At 38.6% G+C, this 12,483-nt stretch overlaps 1 protein-coding gene and 1 long non-coding RNA gene across 2 annotated transcripts; one reads left to right on the top strand and one right to left on the bottom strand.

The window, feature by feature from the left end:
- Positions 1 to 148: 148 nt before the first annotated feature.
- ces3 (carboxylesterase 3) lies at positions 149 to 11,963 on the bottom strand. Its single transcript, XM_085915322.1, has 13 exons — positions 11,835 to 11,963; positions 9,248 to 9,449; positions 9,016 to 9,154; positions 7,982 to 8,115; positions 7,329 to 7,482; positions 6,055 to 6,159; positions 4,735 to 4,836; positions 4,522 to 4,662; positions 4,327 to 4,407; positions 2,342 to 2,483; positions 1,977 to 2,126; positions 1,676 to 1,748; positions 149 to 664 (listed from the first exon to the last, which is right to left on the bottom strand). Exons 1-13 carry the CDS (start codon positions 11,899 to 11,901, stop codon positions 481 to 483), a joined length of 1,674 nt encoding a protein of 557 aa, XP_085771448.1. The 5' UTR covers positions 11,902 to 11,963; the 3' UTR covers positions 149 to 480.
- On the top strand, positions 1,385 to 8,206 carry LOC147056095 (uncharacterized). The gene is made up of 4 exons (XR_015066530.1): positions 1,385 to 1,511; positions 4,600 to 4,650; positions 4,781 to 4,855; positions 7,332 to 8,206. It is a non-coding gene; the product is annotated as an uncharacterized LOC147056095 (long non-coding RNA).
- Positions 11,964 to 12,483: the final 520 nt, after the last annotated feature.

The following is a 12,483-nucleotide window of genomic DNA, read 5'->3' as shown; positions in this document are numbered from 1 at the left end:
ACTTTAACTGAAAGTTTTTTTTTTAAACCTTAGACTTTTTCCCCTTTTGCGTCTCGTTAAGTGACTCAGTAGCAAACAGTGTATATTGTACGTATACTGTACATGTACAAATTAAAAAACATAAGCAGGGAACTATGACTTTGTCAAGTTCCTTTATTTCTCCGGGATGTTTCAGACCATGGATGGATGGATGTTTTTATTACACACTTGAGTACTGTGGAGACAAGTGAACATATTGTAGCGCTGTAATCAGTTTTAAAATTGAAGTCAACCCCAAACTTTTCTTTGTAATATTATGTTTTGTGCAGCCAAACTGTTTCATTTGTGGAATATGACAAAATCCAGCTGTTTTTATCCATCTCAGGGGGCAGCTATCTTGCCAACTGTCAACTGAAAATGACATCACAGTTGCCAGGTCTCAGATCACCAGGCAACCAATCTCTGGTCGTCAAGTAGTAAAAGAAGGACACTACAACCAGTTCAGTTTCCAGATGTTGCAGCTGCAGCTATCATTTCCACTTTCTGAGGCAGAGTGACCGTTGCAAAATGGACTCTGTCCTTCTTCAGTTTCTCTCTTACAGTTTGCTTCAGGTCAAGCTCCATGTACTCCTGCTTCTGCCTGTCATACTGAGGCCAAGCGACCAGCCCTGGGCCATTGGGTGAGCTAATGAGAAACACAAGAAAAAAAAAAGCAATTCATTCATTCATTTGTGTGTTTGTTTGTTTGTTTGTAATTTATTTTATTTGTTTCTTATTTGTTTATTTATTCTAATGGGCATCATCCACATCTGAAAATCTTGGTCTTCTGTGCAAACAATAAAATAATTAGTCATTTGAGTTTTACAGTCCACACCACTCAAAATCATTTCCAACATATAAAACTGCCATGGCAGAAAAGTCATTGTTTTCCCTTCACAATCCGGTTTCAAACATCCAACAATTTTGACGAGCACACTCATCATGCAAGCAGGAAAATCCCAAGTAAAAAGAAGTGTTTACAAATGTGAAGAATCAAAAGATAATTATGTGATTGTGCTTTTTAGATATGCTTTGAATGAACAAGGCATTGATCACAGTATGCAAAATGGCGCCAAGTGAGCCTGTCAGTGACAATTAATTGGCTGTTAGCTAGCACATCAGTGCATGTAATAGAAATAAACTGAGATACTGTAATACACAAAAGCAAAGAGACAGAAAAGAATATGCAAATTAAAATGAGAAAAACATTGCTTTTTAGATTTTACTTATAGATCTTTCCTGTTTGTGTGTGTATTTGAGCAAGGTTCTGTACATTGGTGTATTTTATTTGATGTAAACCTGACTGCGCATGGTGTCATAAACAGTCACTTAGAGAGAAGGTTACAAGCAAATATGACTGTGTGCTCACACGTGTGCATGTGCACATGTGGCCATCCACTCTCCACCTGTTCATGTGTGCACATGGTCACTCGCACTGAGATATTGTGTCACCCTTCCTCCCCACTGAAAAACTTTGCCTTTTCATCACTTACGTAAGTGTTTATGTTTCTTTTGATTCTGCTTCTTTTTTCTTTTCTTTTGTTCTTTGGTTGTTTGTTTGGTCACGTCCAAGAAATCATTATCACGGCTATAATGGTGGCTAGATCAATAAACGGATGGGTGGAATGCTAGCAAGCTTTATCGCATTTTTACTTACCCAGCACGGACAAAATTCGCCCAGTATTTCATTATAGTTAAACAATGTTGTTCATCCTCTTTGCTCATGTTTCCTGAAAATACATCCAAGGGAATCAGATTAGTCAAACAGAAAACGATAACATGAGGCAAAAATAACATTGGCTTGACGTATACACCACAATAAATACAAACCTCATACGCAAAAAAACTGTCACTCAGCAACAAAAATGTAAGAGACTTGAGACTGTGAGAAGTTTTTGTGAGATTCATTCTACTTGTCATCACTTAGCCCGCACAGTATTTTATGAAAGACAACATACCGATCATTTTTACACTTCCACTCCAGAAACATCCGCCAAACACAAAGCCGACATCGTCACCGTGATCTGCCTTCACGAAATCTGGCCTGGAGTCTTTGTGTATTCCAGCACAATATCCAAATTCATACATGTAAACTGGATTGCCGGCATCTAAACATGAAAGACAATTTAGATATGAATGGACAAGGTCAATCAAAGGATGTAACTAAACAAATTTGTCATTGCTGTCAATGACCTTGTCATCATCTGTTTATTGTAGATAAGAGGCACGCCTGAAATGTTTCTTACTCACTCAATTATTCACACAGATTAAAAAAAGCAGAGCTAATATTAATAATATACATATAAATAAAGCTATTTCTGACCTGTGTGGTAGTCTGCCACTTTGACAACAGGTAACGTCATCAGGAGGTCTCCCATGAGCTCAGTGAATTGGTTTCTAATGTCATGTGGAGTTTTGGCAGTTTTCAGGTATTCATCCACAATGAGTCTGTTAGCTAAAGAGGCCTAAACCAGAAAGAAGGGCTGGCCCATTAGAATTCACATTTATGTTTACGTATAATGTGAAACAAAATTGATGCGAGCTTAACATTCATGCCAAAGTACATTGATGTAATGTCAATTCAAATTACATAAGTCAAAATAAAAAAACTTTTATATTGATATTTTGCTGCCTATTTGACATTAAAGTTTAATGTTCGTGCAGCCCCCATCTTTTTTGCCCTGTGGTGTTTTGTGTTTTTCTTTCTTTTTTAATCACAAGTTGTGCCCAGTGTGCTACTGTGACCCTGGGTTGACCCCCTCTGCATCATTAAAGGATTGCCTTATCTCATTTTAAACACTACACTAACCCACTTTATCACCAGTGCAAAGGAAAAACAAATTCCGGGAACTGCCCCCCTTGATTAGGAAAAACAAATAGAAGTGTTTATGTAATGTCCATACTTTCCAAGCTGACTAATCGACATGAGTGTGAAGATTTGTTTTTATCAAAACAGATGAAAAGGTTGACCGTGCTCCCTTCATTCTGGTAGGGAACCACACTTGCTTTACCAAAGGTCTAGAATTAAGGTAAAGCCAGAAGCACAATCAGCAACTGACTCATCGTCATCAAGTGGTGCGTTTGAACACAATTGAACTGGAACGCATATTATAATCGTTGACTCACACCTGCAGAGCTTGCGATAAACCATTAAACACCTAAATAATCGTTGCCTGGTGTTCTCAGCACAAAACAGTTTTTTGAGTACCTCCATATCCTCTACCATATTTCTTATTATTGAACAACAAACAAACATGGAGGAGAATTGCCCTGGCTGTTGTAGCTACTGTATATTATCACGTGACAAAGATAGTAAATTTGGCGAGAAATAAGGGAGAGAGTGTGGATCGTACAAGGCTGATGGCATTGATTGCCTCATTGCCAACAGTCAGGTGAACAGACTTCCAAAACATTTTATGAGCCTCCACCAGGACGCCCTCAAGTCTCAAAAATGGACATCACCATGGGCTGGTCTTTGTCTCTGCTGATGCTGTGCCAGGCCTCTGCCGCAGTCTTCAGTTCCTGCTTGTGCATTTTCCCGACACTTTTGTCTTGAGCAAATGACATGCACGATCAATCCAATTCAGATCAAGTGATTGACTTGACCATTGCAGAACATCCCACTTTTTTTCTGTTTAAAAAGCTTTTCGCAGTATGTTTAGGGTCATTGTCCATCTGCATTGTACATGGCCGTACAATGAGTTTTGAAGCATTTGGCTGAAGATGAGCGGATCAAATTGCCCAAAACACTTCAGAATTCATTCTGCTGCTTTTGTCAGCAGTCACATAATCATTCATCAAAAATTTCTGGAAAAGTAATTATGGGATTATTTTAGATAATATACAATTATGTCAAACAATATATTATATATAAATATAAATATGTAAAAGTGTTAAGTTTGGGCTTTTGAAATCAGACTGATATAATTATTCGTGTTGGAAGTGGAATGTTTGAATCTGGCAAGAAATGCTGAGTAAAGAGGCAATAATGTCGTAATATGGATTTTTTTTTGGGGGGGGGGAATAGGATGTTTTGGAATGTGCAAATGTTTGTCAAAGCAGATCAGTTGCAGTTGATTTTGGATCACCCTGTTGATTTTTGGGCACCTTAAAGTCATTTCCTGTTGAATTTTGGGTACTTTGAATTGATTTGAAAACACTTCTAGGTGTCTTCCCATTCATTTACCATTTGCTTCGATTTTCATAGTAAAGAATTCAAATCCAGTAATAAGTGTGAAAACTTTGTACAAGTTGAAGAAAAGTCTTTTTTGTCATTAGAATTTTCACACCAAATTTCATGGAGCTCACCCCTTCAGGATTGAACATTTTCACCACTGCCAGCACAGATTCTGTTGTCATACCGTTCTCCCAGCCAGGAAGAGCAAAACTCTGCAAACCATATTAAAAATATGTACCTATTTAAATTAATTGTTTGACGGCCATTTTAAGATAAATGCTTTTATAATTGAGAATAATTTTAATATTTGGAATGAAATGTATTACCTGCGGCAGAATCCACCCAAACTCATGGTTGGTTATTCCCATCATAACTGGAACTGCCATTACTTCTTTTCTCTTTAGAAGCTCCTCTGCAGTATTCGTCAGAAAGACGCCGTCTACCACGCCTCCCAGGTAAATTTTCATCTAAACCCAGGAATAAAAATACTCGACTCAAATAGATTTTTTGCTTCAACATACTGCATGTGTGCCATTTACCTTTTTAGTTGCATCAACTAACTCCTCTTTGCTCTTTCCTCTCAAGCACTGAACCAGTTCCTGTGATGTACTGTCATCACATCCAGTCAGGTTGGCTACAATCTGGTGTTGTAAGGAAACGGTGAATTTAAATAATAAGAAAATGAAATGACGTGCACATGTTATTTGATTTGTTTATTTTTGCCATTTTGGGTCATTTTTTTCATTATGTACTGCATAGCTTATTTTTTACTTCATTTTATTTCAATCTCGGCACTGCTAGTGTGTGATTGTCATGGGCATCACATACATTAAGGCTGGATTTACAGAATGTTGTTTTTTGCTCTTAAATGGCACAATTTAGGCGCAGTATGTGTCATGGCAGAATAAAGACAAAATCTGCAGGGAATGTGAGATCCATGAGATTAAAATCATGCCTCTTCCAACTGTAGATAAACTTTGATTAGGACAAATTGGCTATACTTTCTCAATGAGAGCTTGACAATCAAAATACATTACATCAAATGTTGATCATTGAATAAAGGGAATAATTGTTGAGGTTGCCCTCAAATCAATGTGACACGTAACATTTACATTTAACACGTAACATTTAATTATTCATTTTCTATCTTACTTTGTTGTTTGTTTGTTTACCTGGGGTAGCACTATGGCTAGCTGGTTAGCACATCCACTTCACAATTTTGAGGTTGTGTATTCAAATCTGGGCTTTGCTCTATCTATCTCTCTGTGTGACTGCGTGTTTTTTTTTCTGGGTACTCATGTTAATTTTCAAGCCAGGTTAAGTCTAGTTTACCATGCGTGTTTGGAACTCTGCTCGTTGGGGGTTCCGGCAAACAGAGCTATCACGTCACTTTAGTGACAAAAAGTAGACTGTGCTCAGCATAAAAACAGGCACACCTTCAATTTCATCCCAGGGCCAGTTTACTTTACCATCCATCCAAGTTGGTGATAGAAATTAGACTACTTTTTTGACTAACTAAAAGTAGGTCCAAGTGGTGGCACAAATGATGTAATTTACTCCGGCTTATAACTGTCCGACAGTTTATACTGGCTTGTTCCACCCGGCCTGCGTACAAATTCAGATGTACATGTCAATAAATTAAATACACCTACCATGGACCAAAGTGGTCCAGTACATAAATGGGTTAGTGGGTATGCAGGAAAAGATGTCAGAGTGATCTTACAACAGTGTCACCCTGAACAATATTGGGATTTAAGCAGTCCACAATAATGATCCTACCCTTGATTTGCAACGTGATTCAAATGTTTGACTCAGTACTATTCAAAGCAAGACAAACCTAACTGATTCAGGTCACATACCTTGACAAGACCTGATGAATGGTTGCTAATGTAGGTTCCAACTGTTGCAACTCCACTTTGAAAAATTGCCCTTTGGAACAATCCTTTGGCTTGCGGAGACAGAGTCTGACAAAATACAATATCTTTGATTAAATCAATACACAACCGGCTCGCCACTATTCAAATTGTGGCCTGATGCGCAATGTCATTTCTGTGCCCCTCAAATGGCCGTTTCTCAAGTCATGTATTTGTCAACATGGGCGGGGGGGTGATTCTGACAGCGACATGCAAATGTATGAACCCCTGTTTTTCATGCACCAAAAGAATTTGGTTGATGTTTTTGCGGCTAACGACAAGTAAGAATGAGGGGATGCAAACTGTGCAAACGACGCTTTTAATGCACGAGAACAATTTTCTCGATGAGAGGGGAGGATAGCAAAGTCACTCTTATTTTTTTGTTTGCCTGAACTGTCCAGAGTTGGCATGAGTACTTTAATATTTAAAAGAAATATATCACTGGCACGTCCGCCTCACAGTTAGGAGGGTGCGGTTTCAATTCCACCTCCGACCCTTCCTGTGTGGAGTTTGCATGTTCCCCCCGAGCCCGCGTGGGTTTTCTCCGGGTGCTCCGGTTTCCTCCCACATCCCAAAAAACATGCTTGATAGGCCGATTGAGCATTCCAAATTGTCCCTAGGGGTGAGTGAGAGTGCGAATGGTTGTTCGTCTCTGTGTGCCCTGCGATTGGTTGGCAACCAGTTCAGGGTGTCCCCCGCCTACTGCCCGATGACGAGTGGGATAGGCTCTAGCACGCCCGCGACCCCCGTGGGGACTAAGCGGTTCAGAAAATGGATGGATGGATATCACTGGCATAAGGTATAATCCTCATACCGCCAAAATCAATACTTTTCCGGAGACTGAAAAACGTCAATTGTTTTTGCATGGTCATGGACAGCAAGCCGTTAATACGTTAATAATTTGTAAAAAATAACACATACACGTAGACGGATTAATAATATAGATGCGAAAAACATCAAATTAACCAAATTGTGTCATAGGAGGTTTTGACCCAACACCAGCATCCTCATTCCGGTGTCTCTGTCGTTTTTAGGCACGCCATCAATGCCCTGTGAGACAGTGTTTCCCAAAGCTAGAAAAGGAATCACCTGAATGCCAAGTCATTAGAAAGAAATACAAATTATATAGAAAATCACGAGAAAAACTCTGCCTTAAAGACACGTAGCCTACGAAAATGTTATATTGGTGATTTTCTGCATTTACAATTTATTTTCTTTACCAGTATAGAAGCACTGATGCCACCTGCAGATTCGCCAGCAATGGTAACAGCTTGAGGATCACCACCAAAGGCCTCAATATTTTCCCGCACCCACCTCAGAGCTGCTAGCTGGTCTAAGAAACCCCAGTTCCCTCGCAGATGTTCATCTCCAGTTCTGTTGGAATGCAGTGTTACCTTTATTCAGGTAATTTCACCATAAAAACATATTGGAAACTTTACCAATCAACGGGACAATAAATGAGTGACCATACAAAACCAAAGCAAGTACAAATGAACAAAACATAATAATCTTGTACACTACCTTTCAAAGGTTTGGGGTCATCCAGACAATTTAGTGTTTTCCATGAAAATCTAATCGTCCATTAGAACACTGGAGGGATGGTTGCTGGAAATGTATGTGAAATGGGCCTCTATGTAGTAGATATTGCATTAAAATCCAGATGTTTGCAGTAGAATAGTCATTTACCACATTAACAATGGATAGAGTGTATTCCTGATTAGTTGAATGTTATCCTCATTGAAAAAATTTTGATTTTATTTAAAAAATAAGGACATTTCGAAGTGACCCCAACTTTTGAACAGTAGTGTATGTACTGTGCTTATTATTAGGAACATTTCTTTGACCATAGGTGAAGAACAAGATGATGTCTTACCCTAAGAATCCCAGAATGCCCAGGCGATACTGAATGATAACCACCACTATATTTTCATAAGCGGTCAATGGCGCACCATCATACTGAGAGGCAGCTCCCATTACTAGACCACCTCCATGGAGCCACACCATAACCTGACAAAAACAGAACAGTATATTTATCTATCTATCTATCTATCTATCTATCTATCTATCTATCTATCTATCTATCTATCTATCTATCTATCTATCTATCTATCTATCTATCTATCTATCTATCTATCTATCTATCTATCTATCTATCTATCTATCTATCTATCTATCTATCTATCTATCTATCTATCTATCTATCTATCTATCTATCTATCTATCTATCTATCTATCTATCTATCTATCTATCTATCTATCTATCTATCTATCTATCTATCTATCTATCTATCTATCTATCTATCTATCTATCTATCTATCTATCTATCTATCTATCTATCTATCTATCTATCTATCTATCTATCTATCTATCTATCTATCTATCTATCTATCTATCTATCTATCTATCTATCTATCTATCTATCTATCTATCTATCTATCTATCTATCTATCTATCTATCTATCTAACTGTCTGTCTGTCTGTCTATCTATCTATCTATCTATCTATCTATCTATCTATCTATCTATCTATCTATCTATCTATCTATCTATCTATCTATCTATCTATCTATCTATCTATCTATCTATCTATCTATCTATCTATCTATCTATCTATCTATCTATCTATCTATCTATCTGTCTGTCTGTCTGTCTGTCCGTCCGTCCGTCCGTCCGTCCGTCCGTCCGTCCGTCCGTCCGTCCGTCCGTCCGTCCGTCCGTCCGTCCGTCCGTCCGTCTGTTTGTCCGGCCGTCCGGCCGTCCGTCCGTTATCTTGTTTCAAGCTATATATGGGATCGAGATAAAATACTTGAAAATAAAAGCAATTTGTTGATTTCAGCTCATTTAATGTGTTTTCATTTCTTTTCAGGAAGGTTTACACTGAATGTATGTGCAATGTCTTAAACTTACCGGCAGTTTGTCATCTCTTTTTGCCTCAGCTTGAGTGTATACATTCAAATATAAACAGTCCTCTGAAAGTTCTGGTGGAGTGTAATCCACTGACATCATTCTGGAAACATTCACAACTATATCAGAGTCCTGAATACACCTGAGAAAAAAGAAGGGAAAGTCAGACCTATGAGCTAGGCAAATCTTGTAATGCTTTCCATCAATTCATGATTAAGTGGTTATTAAATTTTACATAGGAGGCTGGCGTGTGCCATCTCTGACCCCCTCCCAAGGCTCTGCCTCTTTGGGGGCAGCCAGTCGGAGGTGTCCCACTGGAGGGCGGGCAAAAGGTATTCCCAGGAACTGCTTCACTTTTATCGTTGTTCCTTTTACAGACACAATTTCTCCTTTTATTTGGCCATTTGTCAGTGAGACCACAGGGTCAATGCTTCTTCCTAAAAGGGTGAAAGACAGTTAATCTTCTTCTAAATGCACATATTTCTGGTTGTCTGCTTGACCATCCATATATCGGTGTCTGTCAACAACAAGAAGGAGAAAAAGGTGATAAAAACTCCAAGGGCCCATAATGACATGGGCAGGGTGTCAAGCTGTGACCAACATATTCTATATTCTATATTCCATCCCAGTTCATCACTAGCAATAGCTAGCTCATCACAGCTTTTGGAGAAACATCATTCTGAAGGGACAACAAATAAAAAATAAAAAAACATTCACTAATTACTATTCACGTCTTTTCAGAAATCAACCCCAAAGAGAAAGATTGCCGAAAAAAACGGCCAATCGCCAATCTTGTTCTCATTCTGAACTGTATAATAATGTTAATAATAATGTAAATAATAATGTAAATAATAATAATAATAATAATAATAATAACATAAATACATCCATCATCTGGACCGTTTATCCTCACAAGGACAATAATAAATAAATACATAAATAAATAAATAAATAAATACATAAATACATAAATACATAAATACATAAATAAATAAAAATTATTGATTGGTATCTATATACGTATATAATAATATATATTCATTATATATTTTCTTTATAGACCCCGAATGTATATATATATAAATATATATATACATATATACACATCCTAAAACACAAAGACGCTACTCAAGCAATGCGACAGTGAGCGCCCAGCTGGCGCGCTGCGGTTTTGCGATCGGACCAAATTAAGCTTCCTGCGCACTGAGTCAATTTAAATTTTGGAAAGTCCATGAGGACTTTAAAAATATTTTCTAAATTTCAGCGACGGCTCTGTCACAATAATGCGACCAGCGCGGTGCAGTTGCGCGGTCGGCGGCGCGCTACGGTTGCGCGTTCGGCCGTGCGCTGCAGTTGCGCGATCTGATAAATTTAAGCTCCCTGTGCACTGAGGTCCACTTAAATTTTGGAAAGTACATCAGTACTTTAAAAATATTTTCTAAATTTCAGCGACGGCTCTGTCACAATAATGCGACCAGCGGTGCAGTTGTGGGGTCGGTGACGCGCTACAGTTGCGCGTTCGGCGCTGCGCTGCAGTTGCGCGATCGGACAGAAATGTGCAAATGAAAAAATGCTTAAAAAAGGCGGGGTTTTTGTCTTGGAACGGATTTTTTTTGTTTCCATTATTTGCAATGGGAAATCATGATTCGAAATTCGAACGACTCACTTCTCGAACAGCCTTCTGGAACGGATTTTATCCCAGCCGTCATCGGGCAGTAGGCGGGGGACACCCTGATCTGGTTGCCAGCCAAATAGCAGGGCACACAGAGACGAACACATTCGCACCTAGGGACAATTTGGAGTGCTCAATCGGCCTAATAAGCATGTTTTTGGGATGTGGGAGGAAACCAGAGTGCCTGGAGAAAACCCACGCGGACACGGGGAGAACATGCAAACTCCACACAGGGAGGGTCGGAGGTAGAATCGAACCCGCATCCTCCTAACTGTGAGGCGGACGTGCTACCCAGTGCACCACCGAGCCTCATGTACAGTATACAGATACCAATTCATAATTTTCATTTTTTTATTTATTATTTTTATTATTACCGTAAAGTGGAGGTCGTCTTACATTCAGGGTCTAGACATTATACCTATCCACAACGCTAGATGGCGCCAGATATCTTTAACGCGAATGCTGAACTTAACTCTAGGCCAAAGCAAACCCCTGTCACGCAGAAGAAAAAGAAAAATAGCGGTAGGACGAAGAAGAAAAATGAAAAAAAAATAGCGGTAAAAAAGAAAATAGAAGAAAATAAAAGAAGCGATAACAGAAAATGGAGAAACGTAGTGACAATCTGGATAAAATTGGGTCGAAGATCGGCCAGGTTAACCGGCAGCTGAGAAGTTATGTTGCTTAGTTTACATATTTAAATGTTCAGGTATTAAGATGTGATAGACAGTTTTTGCATGATTTGAATGAGGCAAAATGACATGCTTTTTCTCTCGATTATATTGTTATAATCATTTATTTCAGATGTAATTATTTTCTGTATAAAAATCAAATTTGGTGTTCAAAAAGTCTTTTTTCAAACTTGAGTCTTGAAAAAAAGGGGGTCGTCTTATAATCAGGGTCATTTTATATTCGGGCCAATCCAATATATTCTTTCTTGGTCTCATGCACACATTTAGTATCTTCACAAGCACAACAATCTGCAGCACCGCGTAAAATACAATGTACATTTTGCTGCTGTGTTTGCATTCAATGAAAAATAAATCAGACCACAGGCATATTTACTATGTTGAAACTAGGTTTGTTTTTTACAGTTTTATGAAATTTTTCATTGACTATGCAAAGTGAACAGAGGTTAATTAAAGCACCTTACCTTGTGTTTCCTGTGCTTTCATTGCTACAGGATAAAGCAGATAAGCAATGAAGAGTATTATTCTCATCCTGAATGTAAACCAGGCACTTTAGGAATGCTAGTCCTGCTTTTGTTCTGGTCCTCTTGAATCCCCCTTAAATTTACACAAGTATGCACACACTCACACACACACACACACACACACACACACACACACACACACACACACACACACACACACACACACACACACACACACACGCACACACAAACAAACACACGCAAGCACACTTTGACTTTTAACGTCACAAACACCGCTGCTCAAATTCTCCATTGATTTGATTGATTTGACCTCCACTGAACAAACAGTACTCTGACCGCAGTTGTGAATGACAAACCCTGTTTTTTAACCACTCCAACCCCAAAATTCTAAGTAGAATCTGTTACGATGACTAGACGAGGGCAATTCAATACTCACGCAACTATAGGCTACATCTTTTCTTGTTTGTTTCTTTTTAAGTTTGCTGAGATCATGTTAAACTTATTGGTTGAAGACAGCTACTGTGTACTCTGTGCTGTTATTATGAATGGTGTAACCATGGAAGTTGAACGCCCCTGAAGTCATACAATTTGGAATTTGACCATAATTTTCACGAGAAATAGTAGGTGT

The sequence above is a fragment of the Syngnathus leptorhynchus genome, chromosome 6 (assembly GCF_054491065.1).
Source record: "Syngnathus leptorhynchus isolate UIUO chromosome 6, UIUO_Slep, whole genome shotgun sequence".
Lineage (NCBI taxonomy): Eukaryota > Metazoa > Chordata > Actinopteri > Syngnathiformes > Syngnathidae > Syngnathus > Syngnathus leptorhynchus.
Note: the sequence above shows the minus strand (reverse complement) of the source record. Positions and strands in the feature narration are given on the sequence as shown.

Coding starts and splice junctions, on each gene's coding strand:
- ces3 (XM_085915322.1), bottom strand. CDS start 11,901: ATGAGAATAATACTCTTCATTGCTTATCTGCTTTATCCTGTAGCAATG. Junction 9,450..11,834: donor GAAAGCACAGGAAACACAAG/GTAAGGTGCTTT, acceptor TCACCCTTTTAG/GAAGAAGCATTGACCCTGTG. Junction 7,483..7,981: donor GGCATTCTGGGATTCTTAGG/GTAAGACATCAT, acceptor GCATTCCAACAG/AACTGGAGATGAACATCTGC.